At 43.7% G+C, this 19665-nt stretch overlaps 1 protein-coding gene across 2 annotated transcripts in view; it reads right to left on the reverse strand.

Annotated features, from left to right (window-relative positions):
* Positions 1-249: 249 nt before the first annotated feature.
* The window catches only part of GNG4 (G protein subunit gamma 4), a 57346-nt gene continuing 37930 nt past the window's right edge, over positions 250-19665 (reverse strand). The window contains exon 4 of one of the 2 annotated variants that reach the window (XM_081123972.1): positions 250-3640. In XM_081123972.1, coding sequence (XP_080980098.1) covers positions 3512-3640 — 129 coding nt within the window. In that variant the 3' untranslated portion in view covers positions 250-3511. The remainder of the gene's footprint in view (positions 3641-19665) is intronic. The other variant, XM_081123971.1, reaches the window with a different exon arrangement.

The raw sequence follows: 19665 nt of genomic DNA on the forward strand, positions 1-19665 counted from the left end.
GACACATTGATTGGTTGCCTCCTGCATGTGCCCCAACCAAGGCTGGGGATCGAGCCTGCAACCGAGTGTAAGCGCCCTTGGCTGGAATCAAACCCGGAACCCTTCAGTCCACCGGCCGACACTCTAACCACTGAGCCAAACCGGTCAGGGCTCAGATACACTCTTAAATGCCCAGGGTGAGTTACACCTGAAGAGTAAAGGCTGAGCAAAGTGCAAAAAGACAAAAAAATAACAGTAGGAATCTTGACTGCTAGCCACAAAAACCAACTCTTTATTGAAGTGTAACATACATACAGAAAAGTGCACAAATCAGATGTGTACAGCTAAGAATTTTCACAAACTGGACACACCCAGTGTGTCCAGATCAAGAAACCGATAAAGAAACCACCTCCCCAAAACCACCTCCCCACACCCCTCCTGGCCACCGGCCCCTCGAGGGCCTGCAGCAGCACAGGCTGGCTGGGGCGGGTCTCACACCTACAGAAATGGGAGCACGCAGCACCTGCTTGCCTCATCTCACGCGACCCACGCCCCCGGCGCCGGAGGGCGTGTGCGGCTGCGGGCCTCTAGTTCATTCTCATTGCGTGAAGTCCACCGTGCGAACGTGCCGCTATCGAATATCCACTCAACATGCGCACGGGGGTGCTTTCCAGTCTGGGGTTGCTATGAGTAGTGCTTCTCTGAACACAGTACATTTCTCTGGTGAACACAGCACACATTTCTGTTGGGAATATACCTGGGAGCAGGGCTGTTAGCTTATACGATATGCACACTCAACCCAGGCTATTTCATGGAGGAACAGGAATTTATTGGATGGAACTTGGAGGCTCAAAGAACTGACAAATAGCTGAAGAGGAAACCTAGGAAGATGGGTGGGAGCCGAGGCAGCTCAGTGGGGCTGAGAAACGGAGCAGGAATGCTCGGCTCAGGACTGTCATTCCTGGACATTGGTTCCAGTGGACACAGCGGTCCCGGACACGCCCTCAGCTAGGCCACAGCTGCCCCTGGACCACTGCAGCTCCCAGGAAACAAACCTCAGCATCCTGTCACTTCTGTGTTATCGGCTCCAGGGTCACATCCCAAGCAGGGAGTCCAAGCTGTTCACCCCGGGTCACTGGCCACTCCCTGGCCAGTCAGTGCTAGAAAGGGGGTTCACCCAAGAGACAGAGGAGACCTCCCACTTGAGCATCACAGAGGCAGGGGACACTGCACCCCACTAAGTTGATATGTAAGGGGTGATTCTTCCCTGTGGGAAGGGGTGTCAGATGCTGGACAGCCAAACTGGAAACACAATGACAAGTGCCCACCACAGGCGGTGGCACCCCATGCCACTCACCTCCTGATGACGGCTAGCGGGGGATGGGACCAGCCACACGTTTGTGAATCTCACAGCCCATGGCCTGACTGCCTTCAAGAAGCCGGCAGAGTTCAGGGACACTTCAGAAGGGGGAAGCCACACAAAAGGCCATAGGTTTGGAAGGAGAAGGTGTGTGCAAGGACGAAAGGTCTCATGAAGGAACGTGAGGGAGAGGGAGGGGGGCAGAGTATGGACAGACAGAGAAACTGAAGACAAACAGGGAAAGTGTGGGGAGGGACGGAAGCATGTTTTGTTTTTTTTTACCTGATCTGGCCGGTTCTGTGCTGTCCTACTTTCTCAGCTACTCGGATGTGCTTTTATGGGTTGTGCTTTGTTTTATCAGGTTAATGATGTTGACATGGACCACAGAATAAAGAGATCCTGGTCATAAACTGAAGAGAGGAGGGCCCGACGTCTTATCACACAGAGCAAACAATTCTCCTATAGTCTGAGCACACAGCTTCCTAACAACACTGGTATTATCCGTGCGCTTTAATGAAGCTAAGAATGGGTTTCAACAAAAGCAGCAAAGGATAAAAGTCCACTAAAACCATTTACAAGGGTGGCAAGTCATTAACCGATCTGGAAATTATATTTGCCTCTGTGTAGGCAATTTTACGCCGGCCCTCCAACTGAACCATGCGCCTTCGCAGTCACGCATCCCTCCTTATATTATATGACATCTCGGCATTTAGCACACTTATTTGTTTTAAATGGTAACCACAGCTTTCCTCTCTGTGTCCTCGACAGAACGCAGGAGGTGTCATCACCACTATCCCCATTCTGCAGGTTAGAACATTTAAGAAACAATGTCTTGCTCACACACCATGTCCCATCAGTACCAGGGACAGAAGCAGTTTCCAAACAGAGACTAGAATCAACTTAGGCAACGCACTCTCTGCTCTGGGTTAGTGTCTTCTTTCTGCAGGGTGGTTTGAGTTTGCCTGGGAAGGGCCTGCAAGTTCATGTCAGGAAAACCAAGAGGCTGTCTACCCTTCCACTGGGGCCTCCACGTATCATCGCCCATCAACGACAGGAACACAGGCCGGGCGTGCACCTCATGGCAGAGGGGGGAGACGGGTGCTGCTGAGCAGGCTGAGGCCACAGTGCTTCACAGAATCTCTCAGGTTGCTCCAGGTCGACCTGGAGGGCAGTGGAGCCCAGGGGTTCAGGCAGGGCTCTGGGGCCAGGCTGCCTGCCCTCAAGTCCCAGGTTTCCTGTTTACTGTCTATAACCCTGGGGAAGCGACATCATCTTCCCGTGCCTCAGTTTCCCTCTCTTTAAAACAGATATGCTCATGGGATTTATTTATTGTTGGAAGATTACATAAGTGAATACTTGTCAATGCCCAGATCTGCTGTCCCTGTGACTCATCCCTCCGGGGCAGGGCCACCATGGTGAAACCCCCAGGCCGTGTTGAGCCTAGAGTGGCCTTTACTCACGCCCGCCCGTGTCCGAAGCCCCAAGAAGGAGCCGGACAGGAGGGAGTGTGAAGAGGTGTCGTTGGAGAGGGGAGATGGCACCCTTGGCAGCTGGAGTCACATGTACAGCATCCCCCGCATCTGTACTTGTAGAGGGACCACCTCCGGAGTGGTCAATGACACTCAGTGGGAAACAGGGCCTGGGCCCCTGGCCACATGTGTTAAGAAAACTGTCACTGCTGTGGGTTGTTTCCTTTTTAATAGGATGGTGGAAAAGCAGAACTAGGGACCTTCCAGAACTTTCTCCAGGGAAGGAGATGAAAGTTTTACTCACGTATTTTAGTTGGTCCAATGCTCTTATCTGATGCTGAATGATGAGAATGGGGGATTCTTGGGTATAGTTTTTCAATAAATTATCCACTGAAAGGTGTTAACTTGATGTATTTAAACTTGGGAACTGATGTTTAAATATTTAAGCCCTTAAATCCATACTTATTTTTACTTGGCACATTTGTTATTTGGCTACAAAAATGTCTGCTGTCTTGGCCAATAATGCAAATAACATGAAAATGAAAAGAAAAAGTGAAATTGATGCAATGAAGACACCAAGGGACAGACAAGACCGGCCCCCACGGTCGTGGCTGGGCAGGATGGGCAGGGATGGAGGGGGCTCCCTAAAGCTGCGCATGCGGGTCCCCAGGGGTGGTCCAGGAAGGAGGCTCTTCACCCAGAGTCAGAGGATGGTACAGAAGAACTTCTTCTCTCGGAACGGGTTTTCTGACGCAGGCACGGGGACGATCAGAGGGTCCTCCCGGGCGTGGGCCTCACAGTACGCCAGGAGGTCCGCAGCTGCCTGGGACACCTGTGGGGGCACAGCACAGGCGCAGGGTTAGGCCAGTCTGAGTGGCCCTGTGGAGGTGGACAAGCCCGAGGACAGGCTGTGCTGTGTGCACGGCCAACGGCAAGGTCATGCTCAGCCTGGGGCGAGGCTTTGTGCAAACCCCAGGAGACGAGTTTTGACATCTGCCTCCAAGGGAAGAGCCTCTGCTCCAGGCTGCAGGTCACCACCTGCAGGACCGGGGCCAGGAGGGAGAGGAGGGGAGGCTCCGGGCCAGCAGCCCACGATCACTCTGCTAAACCATTTCTAGACAAATAAAGCAAAGGGCTGACCACGGCTGAGCCAGTGTGACTGGATTTTTATTATTATCATTAACTGTCTCGTTGTAATCCACTCTCATGACCATCACAGAGACACTCTATCCTTCTCAGTACAATGCATGCTATAAACAGTTTATACAGAACACAGCACATACGCCGCGTGGTTGGTACAGGCACACAGCATTTAACTCGAACGGCCACTGCCCTGGCCAGAAGGCTCTCTCCCTCTGTCTTCCTTCCAGGCTAATCTGAAGCCTGTGGACAACGGCAGCCGTGCACTGAACCAGCCCGGAGCTGAAGGCCAGGAGCCCCGGCGGAGGGGCGGAGGGGCGGAGGGGCGGAGGGGGAGAGGGCAGGTGCGGAGGAGTGTTTGCTGAGAGGCAGATGAGGTTACCGGCTCCCTGCCCTCATGGTCTGTGTCACGAGCCAGGCAAGTAAACAGCCTGTACAGGAGCCCTCCTGCCGGCGAGGCTGTTCCCAGCCAGTGCTTCAGAGGCTGTGGCGGTAACAGTCCAATGAGACCCTTGCAGTGCATTGTCTCAGTCTTCTCCAGAGTGACAAGAACACTCCATAAATGAATGAAACAATGTAGGTACAGCCTTCAGTACATACAAGCCACACATAGTCCCTCTAGGTTTTATAAATGGGCCCATTTCCAAAATTTTACAGAAATCTTCTGATGTCCAGCCCAGACCTACCACTTTAGCAGTGGGCAGAATCCTACAAATAACTGCAGTAGAGATATATAATGAATTTTTCCCTCAAATAAAACACTAAAAGTTGAACTGATGAGTCAATCTAAACCCTGACAAAGTCTACATTTGTTGGGAGCTTCCAGTTCTATCTCTGCCCCTAAGCTGGCTGTGTGACCTTGGGTAAGTAACTCAACCTCTCTGAGCTTCAGTTTTCTCATCTGTAAAGTTCAGGAGAGTTAGATATCTCTAGAGTCCCTTTAACTCTAAAAGTTTACAATTTTATCCCTAATTGCACCATGGCCAGTGTTTCAGATCCTAAGTAAGTGTATGTGGGTGATGGGAGTGTTTGGAGTCTGCAGTGGTTTACGGGCCACCCACGCAGGAATCTCCCAGGGGAGGACCAGCCTGCAGGGAGCAGGGAAGTGCCCCTGGAGACCATGCAGCTGTGACGGGCATAGAAGAGGACTGGAATGGCAGTGAGAGCAGCAGTGTGGGGGCGGGGAGCCCGGGAGGCTGAGCCCTGCATGCAGCCTGCTTGCTGCCACCTTCCAAACCAAAGCCAAGCTCTGTCCCCACGGCCTTAGTCATGGCCTCCCCATCCCTACTCCAGGCTTCTCGACCTGCCTCCTCCATGGCTACCACGTTAGGATGACTACTGGATTCATCTAGCGGCGCCCTGGGCAGCCACTGAGAACTGGGGGCTGCTGGCCAGGCCAGCAGACACAACAGGCTGCAGTGTCAGCCCACACCTTCCTCCTCTAAGAGCCACTGTCCTCTGAGACCTATTGGGCCTCAGTCCCTGACTCCAGTAAGTGCTTCCAGATGGTCAATTTAGAAATGCCTTACCTGCTCACCATCCCCTCTCCAGTTTCACTGTTCCCATCGATTTCATTTCTTTGGACATGCCTCTGTTTATTCTGAATCCTCTATAAACCTCATTCTCTCACCCAGGAAGTACTTACTGAGAGGATATAGGGGAAAGAACAGGACAAGATTTTTGCCTTCTAGAAGATCTAGATGAGAAGACTCAACAGTTATAAAGATACTACAATAGTTGGCATTATTATATAAAGAACAGTTGCACATCAGTGTGGAACCATGATGGGGAAGGAGACAGGGGCCTCTGACGACCCATCCAGTCCTGCACAGTGGCAGTTACCTCGGTAAACCTGTGCCCTTTATTTAGAGGCTGGTCCCCAGGCTCTGGGCCCAAAAACACAACTTTCTGGCTAGGAGCAGGCCACCTCCTGCAGCTGATCCATGTTACACAAGTTTAAGGGACAGCTGTATAAAACCATTAATAAAAGTAGCAGCTGACAGTTGCTGAGTGCTCGACGTGCCAGGCATGGTGCTAGTTGCATCATTGTGTGCATTACCTCATTTAACTCTTCTAAGTAACATCTTTAAAGCCAATTTTCACATGAGGAAACTGAGGCACAAATGTTATAAATATGCTCAAGGTCACTTATCAAGTAAGACTTTGAAGGTAAGCAGTCTGGCCATAGAATCTACGTTCCTGTGGCTGCCTGATTAATTAATCATGGAAACCAGAACTGCCGAGTGCTGGAATGTTCTGTCTGCTGGGCCAGCAACTCTCTCCTTATAGACAAGCTGCCTGGGAACTCATATGACCAGAAGACAACTCTTGTACCTGAAGTTTCTTAGGTTGTTCCATTTAGTCTGGCCACGGAAACCCTAACAGGTAAATCTCCTTGCTGGGACCTGCTTCCCCTCCCCCACACCCTGGCCAAAGTCACTTCCTCTAGCTGTGATTTACACACTGTTAAAGTATTTAAACAAGGAGGCCGTGCTACTGAGGTGGCTCTGCCTTGGCTGCCCATGTAAGCGGATTAAAACCTAAACCAGAGTCAGGGCCCTTCCCGGAATCTGAGAAGGTGAAACTTTAGAACAACCAATCACAAATGGCCAATTAGGCTTTCCTAAATAAGCTAACCAACTTAAGCTATAACTAATAAAATAATTTCTTTGCTTTGTTTCCACTTCTTCTCTGTAGAAACCTTGCCCCAGCTCATACTGGTGGGGCACTTCTAACCACCTTTGGTTTTGTGCTGCCTGATTCCAATCAATGTGTGTTCAAGTAAACTCTTGAAAAAAATTTTAGTGTGCCTCAGTTTATGTTTCACCAGCACCATCCACTGGTCCGAAGTTGACCTGCTAATTTATAATTACACCTTCCTTCTCGATCAGTTTACTCGTTCAGATGCTTGTCAGTATTGAATCCTACAAATCAGCTGTCATCTCTGAACATAAAATAATAGATGATTCATGTTCAAAGAGAAAATTTAATTCTGGTTGGAAGCTTAAAACTCCTGTACTATGTAGACTTTCTCATCAAACCTCAAGTCTGCTTTCCCTAAGGTCCTCTGTTACAAATTGCCCAGAGCATCCCTGCCTCCTTTCCTTACTACTGAACTGTTAAGAGCTATAACAGAATTTGAAAAGAACTGCAAGATCCAAGATGGAAGCAGCCTAGGTGGATGTTACATTCACCTCCTCCCAGGACCAAACTAGAATTACAACTAAAATACAGAACCATCAACCTTAATAACCAACTGAAGACTAGCTGAATAAACGTCTTATAACAAAGGACTTAGAAAAAAAGCCACATCGAGACTGGTAGGAAGGGTGGAGATGTGAAATGAGCTGGTCCCACTCCCACGGGCAGAGGCTGAGGTTCCAGAGGGATATCTCAGCTGCAAAGGCACCCCCTCAGGAGCACTGGGGTATCAGCCCAGAGCACCAGAGCTGGGAAGAGGCACCCGCATAACATCTGGCTGTGAAAATCAAAGAGAATTCTGTCTAGAGATATAGGCGCCTTCCAAAAGGGCCAACACACAAAATCTCATTTGTGGCCACTCACCCTGGGCTCCAGTGGAGGGGAGGTGGAGCAGACTGAAGTCATGTGAGGAGAGACTGGTTTGTGGCTCTTGGGAGAGAGCTGAGATGACAGCTGTCAGGATCCATATACTGAGTCCCTCTCCCACCCTTCAGACACCATCTTTCTATGGAGCACTCCAGCAATTGCCCCAACCTCTGAAATCCCTGTCACCCCACCCTGTGGTGCTCACAACTTGCTGAGGAATCAGCTGCCTGAATTGGGATGTAGATGTCTGGGCAGACTCAGGGGGTATCAGTATCTAAGTGGTGGGGCTTTAGAGCAGAGGCCATTCCCCCCACTTTCCTGTGAATCTGACTGGTACTTCCGCCTCATGGGAGATTCTCTAGCCCCATCTTCTGGGCTCCAGATGGCTCCACCCTCTTGATTCCTGGTCATCCTACCCTGCAAGTTCCGGGCAGAATCCAGGACAGACTGAGTTGTGGCATCTGGGGTGGCGGCCATACCTCCCACCTTTTCTCAAGACTGACCAGCACCTTCCCCTCCTGGGAGATCCATTAGCCACACCATTCTGACTCCCAGAGGTACTACCTTGTTGAGTGCAGGCTCCTGACAGAATCATGGACAGACTGAGTTGTGTGGCTCTAGGATGGGGGCCATTTTTCCCCACATACCCAACTGGTGCAGAGCCCTCCCTTCACATGGCCAAATCTTGGTCTGTTTGGGCCTGATAAATCCTGCTGGTCTCACCTGACAACTTCCTCAGACCCTGATATGCCTGCAAGTGGCAGCTAGACTTGGTATACCCTGGAAAACTTGCTGAGTGGCCTCATACCCAGCACTGGCACGAGTTTGAACCTACATCAATTTGGTGAACACCACTTGCTCCTGCCTAGTGACTCATTCAGAACCTATTTCATGCAACTTGAGTACTGCCAGAGGCTCTTTCAGTGACTGAGCCTATCAGGCATTTAGCATGCAAAGCAGGCAGAGGTAGATCTTGGGGTGCCTTGGCACTTTTTCTGACCTGCCCCCGGGCCCGGTGCTGGTAAAAGCCAGCCTTTGTGCACAGCTTGGTCCTTCCCATGCACCCCAGTCCCAGCAGAGGCAGCCACAACTGTGGATCACTTTATAGCCTTCATACAGTCACAGGCAATCTCTAACACTGGCCTGCACCAGAGTCCCTCCCAAGAGGCCCCAGGACCAACACACCCAGTGTGCAGCTTCAGACAACATCAGAACAGGATCCAACTAGCTTCACAAGTGGCATATCCAACGGAAGATCTTGGCAGACACCAAACCCACTAAAGTTAATTCTACTTCACATAGTCAGAACCTGCACAGCAGCTTGTACACTGTGGTCTGGGTCAATCCTCGCCTTCAGCCAGCCTGAGGGTTGACTTCAGGCACAAAATGGCCAATAGCAACCAAGACACAATTACAACAGGAGGGCCCACATAACCCATACAAGAGACATTCCTGGAGCACCCAGATCAGGTGACCAAGAAAATTGTGCCACTGGACCCCAAGGACATCTACAATTTAAGGCCACCCCATGAAGACTGAAAGTGATAGCAGATCTACCTAATACACAGAAACAAACACAACGAGGCAGCCAAAATGTGGAGACAATTTCCAGAAAAACATCTAAATGAAATGGAGGCAGGCAATTTAACAGATAAAGAGTTCAAAAGAATGGTTATAAGGATGCTCAAGGAACTTAGTGAGAAGTTTGACAAAGAGATAGCAAGCATAAAAAAGCACACAGACACCATAAAAAAGAACCAGTTAGAAATTAAGAATACAACATCTGAAATGAAGAATACACTAGAAGGAATAAACAGGAGGTTGGATGAAGTAGAGATTGAATCAGTGATTTGGAAGACAAGGTAGAAAAAAAACATCAAATCAGAGCATCAAAAAAAAAAAAGAGTTTTTTAATAATGAGGATAGTTTAAGGAACCTTAGGAACAACATGAAGCATAAGAGCATCCACATCATAGGTGTACCAGAAGGACAAGAGAGGGGAAGAAGTTAAGAACCTATTTGAAAAAATAATGGCTGAAAATTCCTTAACCTGCTGAAGAAAAAGACAAAATTGACCTCAAAACAAAGCCCATAATGAGTGACAAAAAAGGACATTACATAATGCCAAAGGGGTCAATCCAATAAGAGAATATAACCCTTTTAAACATTTATGCACTCAACCTAGGAGCACCTAAATATATAAAGCAAATCTTGATGGACATAAAGGGAGAGACTGACAGTGATATAGTCATAGAGGGGATTTTAACACCCTTTGGACATTAATGGATAGATCTTCCAGATAGAAAATCAACAGGGAACCAGGGGCCTTAAATGACACAGTAGATCAGGTAGATTTAATTGATATCTTCAGAGCATTTCACCCCAGATAGCAGAATACACATTCTTTTTAAGTGCACATGGATCATTTTTTAGTATAGATCACATGTTAGGATATAAAACAAGTCTCAGTAAATTTAAGAAGATTGATATCATATCAAGCATCTTCTCTGACCATAATGGCATGAAAGTAGAACCCAATCACAAGAAAAAACTGAAGAACAAACAAAATAACATGTTATTAAATAATGAATGGTTTAACAATGAGATCATGGAAGAAATAAAAAGATACCTTGAAACAAATGAAAATGAGAACACAAAAACCCAAAATCTATGGGACACAGCAAAAGCAGTTCTAAGAGGGGAACTCATAGCATTACAGGCCTATATCAAGAAACAAGAAAAATCTCAATAAACAATTGAATTTTTCACTTAAAGGAACTAGAAAGAGAACAACAAAGCCCAAAGTGAGTAGAAGAAAGGAAATAGTAAGGACCAGAGCAGAAATAAATGAAATAAAGTCTTAAAAAAATACAAAAGATCAATGAAACCAAGAACTGGTACTTTGAAAATATAAACAAGACTGACAAACCTTTAACCAGACATATCAAGTAAAAAAGAGAGAGGACCTAACTAAATAAAATCAGATAAAAGAGACGTAACAACCAACACCACAGAAATACAAAGATTGTAAGAAAATACTATGAGCTACTATATGCCAACCAATGAGGATAAAATGGATAAATTCCTAGAAATATACCATCTGCCAAAACTGAATCAGGAAGAATCAGAATATCTGAATAGACTGATTACAATAATGAAATTGAAGCAGTAATTAAAGAAAATCCTAATAAACAAAAGTCCTGGACTTGATGGCTTCACAGATGAATTTTACCAAACATTCAAAGAAGAACTAACACCTATCCTTCTTAAACTATTCCAAAATATTCAAGAAGAGGGAAGACACCCACATCCATTTTACGAGGCCAGCATTATCCTAATTCAAAAACCAGATAAAGACACTGCAAAGAAAGAAAATTATAGGCCAATATCCATGATGAAATAGATGCTAAAACCCTTAACAAAATATTAGCAAACTGGATCCAGCAATACATTTAAAAGATCACACACCATGATCAAGTAGGCTTTATTCTGGGGATGCACGGTTGGTATAATATCCACAAATCAATAGACGTGATACATCACAAAAAGAAGAATAAAAACACGATCATATCAATAGATACAGAAAAAGCATTTCATAAAATCCAGCACGCATTTATAATAAAAACTCTCAGCAAAGGAGGAATAAGGGACCATACCTCAATGTAGGCCATATATGAGAAACCCAAGCCAACATCATAATCAATAGGCAAAAATTAGAAGCGTTTCCCCTAAGATCAGGAACAAGATAGAGATGTCTGCTTTCACCACACTTACTCAACATAGTACTGGAAGTTCTAGCCACAGCAATCAGACAAGAAGAAATAAAAGGCATCCAAACTGGAAAGGAAGAAGTAAAACTGTAATTATTTGCAGATGACATAATACTGTATACAGAGAACTGTAAAGATTCCACCAAAAAACTGCTAGAATTGATAAATAAATTCAGTAAAGTATTTGGATACAAAATAAGTATCCAGAAATCAGTTGCATTTTTACACACCAGTAATGAACTATCAGAAAGGGAAACTAAGAAGACCATCCTATTCACAATTGCTTTAAAAAATAAAATACCTAGAAATAAATTTAACCATGGATGTAAAAGTATACTTGGAATTTGATAAGACACTGAAGAAAGAAATTGAAGAAAATACAAATAAGTGGAAGCATATTCCATGTTCATGGATAGGAAAAATTAACATCATTAAAATGTCCATAGTACTCAAAGCAATCTATAGATTCAACCCAATTCCTATGAAGATCCCATTAGAGTATTTCACAGAACTAGAACAAATATTCCAAAAATTTATGTGGAACCACAGAAGACCCCAAATACCCTCAGCAATCTTTAGAAAGAACAAATTTGGAGGAATCTTGCTACCTGAAATCAAACTATATGACAAGGCCATAGTAATCAAAACAGCAGGTACTGGCATAAAAATAGACATACAGACCAATAGAACAGAATAGAAAGCCCAGAAATAAACCCATGTCTTTATGATCAATTTGACAAAGGAGGCAAGGGCATACAATGGGGTAAAGATAGTCAATTCAATACATGATGTTTGGAAAGTTGGACAGATACATGCAAAAAAATGAAACTAGACCACCTTCTTACACTATATACAAGAATAAATTCAAAACAGATTAAAGACCTAAATGTAAGACTCGAAACCATAAAGATCCTAGAAGAAAATATAGGCAGTAAAAAATGGACATTTCTTGTAGCAATATTTTTTCTGATGTCTTCTTGAGCAAGGAAAACAAAAGAAATAATAAATGAATGGGACTACATTAAACTAAAATGTTTTTGCATAGCAAAAGAAACCATCAACAAAATGAAGAAACAAATTTCAGAATGGGAGAACGCATTGGCCAATTATACATCTGATAAGGGGTTAATATCCTAAGTTTATAAAAAACGTATAAAACTCAACACCAGAAAAACAAACACTTCAATTAAGAAAAGAACAAAGGACCTGAATAGATACTTTTCCAAAGAGGACATACAGATGGCCAATAGACATGTGAAAAGATGCTCACAGTCACTAATCCTCAGAGAAATGCAAAATAAGCCAGGCCGGGCGTGGCTCAGCGGTTGAGCGTCAGCCTAGGATCCAGGCGATCGGGGTTTGATTCCTGGTCAGGGCACATGCCCGGGTTGCGGGCTCGATCAATGACTCTCTCATCATTGATGTTTCTAAACTCTCTCTCTCTCCCCCTCTCCTTTCCACTGTCTGAAATCAATAAAGATATATTTTTAAAAAAGAAAAAAAGAAATGCAAAATAAAACCACAATGAGATATCATCTCACACCTGTCAGAAGGGCTATCATCAATAAATTAACAAACAACAAGTGTTGGTGAGGATGTGGAGAAAAGGGACCCCTCATACAATATTGGTGGGAATACAGATTGTTGTGGCCACTGTGGAAGGCAGTATGGAGTTCCCTCAAAAAATTAAGGATGAAACGGCCTTATGACCCAGCAATTCCATTTCTGGAAATATATCAGAAGAAACCAGAAACACTGATTCAAAAGAATATATGCACCCCTATGTTCACAGCAGCGTTATTTACAACAGCCAAGATCTGGACACAGCCCAAGTCCCATCAGTAGATCAGCGGATAAAAAAGCTGTGGTACATTTACACCATGGAATACTATTTGGCCATAAAAAAGAAGGAAACCTTACCTTTGCAACAGCATGGATGGACCTGGAGAGCATTATGCTGAGTGAAATAAACCAGTCAGAGAAAACAAATACCATACGATTTCACTTATTGTGGAATCTAATGAACATAATAAACAAAATAGAAACAGATTCATAGATACAGAAAACTGACAGCTATTAGAGGGGAGAGCGTTTGGGGAGGCTGGGTGAAAACGTGAAGGGATTAAGCAAAAATAAAACTTCATAGACACAGATAACAGTATGGTGGTTACCAGAGGGAAGGGGGGTAGGAGCAGGTAGAGGACGGTAAAGGGGGATAAATGTTGATGGAAGGAGATTGACTTGGGGTGGTGAACACAGTACAGTATATAAATGATGTATTACAGAATTGTATACCTGAAACCTATGTAATTTTATTAACTAATGTCACCCCAATAAATCCAATAAATATTTAAAAAGATAAAGAAAAAAGGAAAAAAAGAAGAACCGGCATCCTGGGAACAACTGTGGAGTTTTACCATTACATTTCAGAGGAAAAGAGGTGATTAAAACAGCCCAAGTTAGCACAGAATCCCGGTGGTTGCACTATAATTACAAGCTTCAATGATGGGAGAAAATGTTGCAATTACTATAGTCACATTCCATGACAAGGCAGATGACATAATTGCTATTCTGGCGGTGACAGCCCTGCATTTATTCTGCGCATCTAAGCAGAGCGCCTCACACCAATTTTCAGCAATCCTGGTTTCTTTAACAATACTACTTGGAATCAATTACAAGCATCTTTGATGTCTCTTCCTGTCCTCCCTCCGCCCCAAGAAAACAAAGCAGCATTATAGTTGAGAGCACAGCCAGGTTGCAACCCCCATGGTGATGGTATCTCTGACAAGGTCAAACTTGGTGCTCACCCCAACAGAAGAAATCCTCTGCTGGTCACCCCAGTGACCCCTCAGGGCATTACAGGTCTATGTCTCACCTCTAAGTTCTGAGCAAACACTGCATGGTGAATCCTTGTGAAATTTCTTTTTTCTTCCTCTAACATTCGGAAGTATTTGAGATTAACACACAGTTCCTCAGGGCAACCTCTAGATACTTCTATATTACGATGCCATGTACTGAATGCTTGTGTCCCCCCAATTCCTATGTTGAAGTCTAAATCTCCAGTGTGATGGTGTTGGTGCAGGAGGCCTTGGAGGTGATTAGGTCATGAGGGTGGAGCCCTCATGAATGGGATTAGTGCCCTTATAGGAAGAGACACAAGAGAGGATCTCTTGCTGTTTCAGCCATGTGAGGCCACAGCAAGAAGATAGCTGGCCATCCGGACACGAGGAAGAGAGCATCCGACACAGAACCTGACTGTGCTGACACCCTGATCTCTGACCTTCCAGCCTACAGAACTGAGAAAAGAGTTTCTGTTGTTTGAGCTGCAGTCTGTGGTGTTCTGTTATAGCAGCATGAACTGGCTAAGACATATGGCTTCCAGCAGACCCCAGCAACAACTTCCTGTTGAGCTGGATCAATACAGGCAATTCTCAATAGTTGGTAAATGGCCTGTATGGGGAGAAGCTTCTGCTTACCCAGTGGGTCCTCGACCAAGAGAGCATCTAGCTGGGAGTGGGGATGTATGTGAATAAATGAGTAATCTAACAGAGAGTCCCTCTCTGAATTCTAAAGTCAAGTGTCCAAAATAATGGATTCCCTACTGTTCACTATAATCAGCATAAAGGTGTGTTTTTTTCACATGAAAAGTTAATTGCACATTGAGAGGTAAATCTAGGGTGCTTGAGGGAGTTTTAATGTTCCTAAGTTAACCCAAGTAAGAGCTGTTAATCCATGGCCTTCACCATGGGAAGAGCACAGCCCTCACTTACCTTGTTTAGAATGACCCAGACCCAACTTGACCTTGACGTAATCAAACCCTTTCAACAGGCTGGCACATGTCCTATCTGACTCTGACCACCCCGCTCCAAAGCAACAGCTCTGTCACTGTACAAATTCACCAAGAGCAGCTTACTCAGTGATAGGAGCTAGTGAGTCACTCAGGAGGTTTCTGGGACTTAGAGGTGAAAGAAGAACATAACAGGTAGGTTCTAGCTCTAGAGGGTTCTAGAAAGCCAGTGGCATCTCTAGAGAGGAAGCATGGGGCTGACTGTGGGTCAGGAAACGATGTCCCTGGGTGAGCTGTCCTCAGCATTAACGAGCCAGGTCATCCTGGGCAAGACCAGCACTCGGGAAGAGCCACACCTGCTGGCCTGTGGCTAAGTGATATAACGGGGGCTGTTCCACATGCTGTGGCATGTTGTTACGTCACTACTCTCCAAAAGGGTGAAAGGGTGTGTGAGAAACAGAAGGGGAAGTCTCTCGGGAATTACCAGGCAGCGCCCCTAACCGCACACCCCCTCCAAGCGCAGGGGCCCCTTTGCTTTTCCAAATGCACCTTTTGGCTTCTTATGTTCTACTTTGATTTAATTCAAAGGTTTTTCTCCTTTTATCTGATACCTGTTCTAGAACTGTTCATTTATATCCCCTTGTCTTTGAATTTATTTCTAAATTTGACTGTAGAAAAGTATCCTCTGGATCGTTTAATTTCGAGGGGACGAACATTTCAGGTCAAGGACGGGAAAAGGAGGGAAGGGTTAAGCTGAACTGGAAACTAGCAAAGCTGGTGTGAGAAGGGCGCCCGGAGTTCAGCCGGACACGCGGCAAGGCAGCTACACGCACGGCCTCTGGACTTCTGGCTGGGTCAAGTGCCCTAATTTTATTTATTTTCTTTTAGGGATTAAGCAAAAAGCAAAAAAGCCCCAAACAAACCAGTTAATAGACACAGGCCATAGTATGGAGATGACCAGAGTGGTTCTTTCTAACTTAACCTCATTAACCGTCTTAATCACATCCCTTCCCTGGACTTCACCAGGCCCTTTGAATCCTCTGCCGGTGACCTGTCAGAACATGATCATCTCCCCGATCTCGCTCTTTTCCCACTTTAACCCTTTGTTTTTCAGGTAGCAAATGTTTGTCTTACTTTGTTAATTGGAAAATTTTTACCACATAAACAATTTTAAATGCAGTCAAACTTTTACTTTATGAGCTGGATTTTGTGGTAAGTTTGGCCTTTCCAAGCTCATATTATAAAATGTTTGCTCCTATTTCCCTAGTACTTTTATAGCTTTGTTTTATTTAAATCCTCAATCCAAGTACAAACTGAATTGTGTCCCCCAAAACTCAGATGTTAAAGCCATAACCCCCAATGTGACTGATATGAAGGTAGTGCCTTCTGGGGGGTAATAGAGGTTAAATGAGGTCATAAGGGTGAGGCCCTGGTCCCATAGGACTGGGTATGTTTATAAGAGGAAGAAGCACCAGAAAGCTCCTTCAGGTGAGCTCAAAGGACAGGCAGTGAGAGGCGCTGTCTGCAGCCGAAGAGGAGGGGTCTCACCAGACATCAACTCTGAGGGCACCTTCATCTTCCAGCCTCCAGAACTGCGAGAGCATCAGTTTCTATTGTTTAAGCCACACAGTCTGGTATTCTGTGCAGGCAGCCTGAGCAGACGAACACAACCCATCTGAAATTTATCTGGATAAAACCAGTGATGTATGCAGCTTCACTTATTTCCCAAAGTGGAGCAATTCCCAGCAACATTTACTATCAATCTGTTGTCCCTGATTTGAGATGCCATCGGATCACAGTCCAGATTCCCACACACTTGGGTCTGTTAGGGACTCCCATTCTGTTCTACTGGTCTGTCTATTGCTAAAGGAGTGTCATAAATCTTTAAATATTACGACTTTTTACACATTTTCATACCTGGAAAGAAAATTCTACACATCTTCCTCATCGAACACTTATACTTGTTTTCTCAAAAAATAAACTTCCTGGATACTCTCATTCATTTATTCATCTAATTGAATTTTAGAATAATTTAAAGTTTTCTTTCTTCAAAAACAGATATAGAATTCTGATTAGATTTGCATTAATTTATATGCTAATTTAAAGGCCACAGACATTTTTGCATAATGGACTCTACCTATTTAAGAGCAAGGTGTCCCTGTCCTTTTCCCAAGCCTTCCTTTAGGCTCTTTTATGTTTTGAGTGCTTTTAAAAATTATGTCTTATACATTTATATATGGCATTTCCAAAATCACTTTCATTGTTTAAGAGATTGTTTTAAAACATTACTCAGGCTTGTCCGGCCGGGCGTGGCTCAGTGGTTAAGCGTCGACCTAGGATCCAGGTGATCAGGGTTTGATTCCCGGTCAGGGCACATGCCTGGGTTGCGGGCTGCAGACGATCAATGACTCTCTCATCATTGATGTTTCTCTCTCTCTCTCCCTCTCCCTTCCTCTCTCTGAAATCAATAAAGATATATTTTAAAACATTACTCAGGCTTATATTTGATTCCTCACCATTAGTGTCATTGCATATGGTTCAAGAATGTGGATGTGCCGTTTCTACTTTTTAGAATGTCCTGAAGTGTTCTATGAGTGCTGCTTATAGAAAAGTGTTCTGGGTAGTTTCTGGATAAAATTATATTTGTATCACATATGTATACATATCAGACAGAAGATAAATAACTACATATTGATAAATTAATAAGACACAGGTCTACTATTCAGGGGTGGGCAAAAGTGGGTTTACAGTTGTTCGAATGGAAAATAACACAATAATTAATACATAATAATACAAGAATAAAGTCTGTTTCACGTACTTACAACTGTAAACCCACTTTTGCCCATCCCTGTATATATGTATTAATTTAATTTTATCAATATATGCTTACTTGCCTTTTGTCTAGTTTATCCAACAAGGACTGGGAAACACATACTAGTTACCCAACTTGTCCATTTTTCCTGACATCTCTTCATATTTTGCATTGTGTATTTTTGATATAATTGGGTTCTATGTAAATTGGTAAAACTATGTTCAACTTTGTAAGAAACTGCTAAACAGCCTTAGAAAGTGGCTGTTCTATTCTGCATTCTCACCAGCAATGAATGCGAGTTCCTGTTGCTGCACATCCTTGCCAGCACTCTGTTGTCAGTTTTAGATTTTCGCCGTCCCATTAGGTGTGTAGTGGTAGCTTGTTGTTTTAATTTGTAATTCTCTAGTGATATACGATGTCAAACATCTTTTCATATGCTTCTTTGTCATCTGTATCTTCTTTGGTGAGGTGTCTGTTCAGATCTTTTGCCTTTTTTTAAATGGGGTTGTTTTCTCATTGTTGAGTTTTAAAAGTTCTTTGTACATTTTGGATATCAGTCTTTTATCAAATATGTGCTTGCAAAGATTTTCTCCCCATCTATGGCTTGTCTTTTCATACCCTGAACAGTGTCTTTCACAGAAAAGTTTTTAATTTGAATAAAGTCCAGATCATCAATGCTTTTTTTGTGGATTGTGATTTTGGTGTTACATCTAAAAAACTCATCACTAAACCCAAGTTCACCTAGATTTTCTCCTATGTTGTCTTCTAGAAGTTGTATAGTTTTGCCTTTTCATTTAGGTCTATGATTTGAGTTAATTTTTTAAAAATTTATGTTTATTGTTGAAAGTATTACAAATGTCTTCTTTCCTCCCCCCCCATTAACCCCCTCCCCCCTGCACACCTCCCCCCAGGCCTTCACCACACTATTATCTGTGTCCATAGGTTATGCATATACGCATATAAATTCTTACGTTAATTATTTTGAGTTAATTTTTGTGACGAGTGTAATGTCTGTGTCTAGATTCATTTTTTTTTTTACATGTTTCAGTCCCATTTGTTGAAAAACTATCCTTTCTTCATTGTTTTGTCTTTGCCCCTTTGTCAAAGATCAGTTAACTATATTTAGTGGGTCTATTTGGGGTATCTATTCTATTCCATTGATCTGTCTACTCTTTTGCCAGCATCACTCTTTCTTGATTACTGTAGCTTTACAATAAGTCTTGAAGTCAGGTAGAGTCAGTCTTCCAACTTTGTCTTCTTTAATACTGTGTTGGCTACTGTGGGTTTCTTGGCCTCTCCATATAAACTTAAGAATCAGTTTGTCAATACCAACAATATAACTTGCTGGGGTTTTGACTGGGATTGTGTTGAATCTATAGATCAAGTTGGGGAAAATTGACACCTTACTCATACTGACTCCTCTTATCCATGAACATGGAATATCTCTTAATTTATTTAGATTTTCTTTGATTTCGCTCTTGAGTTTTGTAGTCTTTCACATATAAATCTTACATATTACTTTCAGCCTGAATCACTTTATTTTCAGTTAATGACTAATGCAAAATATATTCTGTTTTTTAAATTAAATCTGAGAGTCTAAATTAGTTGTCCCACTTAGTACTTATTATTAAGATAAATATATTTAGTATTGCTTCTGTTGTTTTATTTTATTTATTTTTTTAAAGTATTTTTAATGTTATGCACTCTGAGATTACTTGAGTTTTGACTGTTTAAGAATGTTTTAAATATATCTTTATTGATTTCAGAGAGAGGAAAGGAGA

The sequence above is a fragment of the Miniopterus schreibersii genome (assembly GCF_964146895.1).
Source record: "Miniopterus schreibersii genome assembly, chromosome: 21".
NCBI lineage: Eukaryota > Metazoa > Chordata > Mammalia > Chiroptera > Miniopteridae > Miniopterus > Miniopterus schreibersii.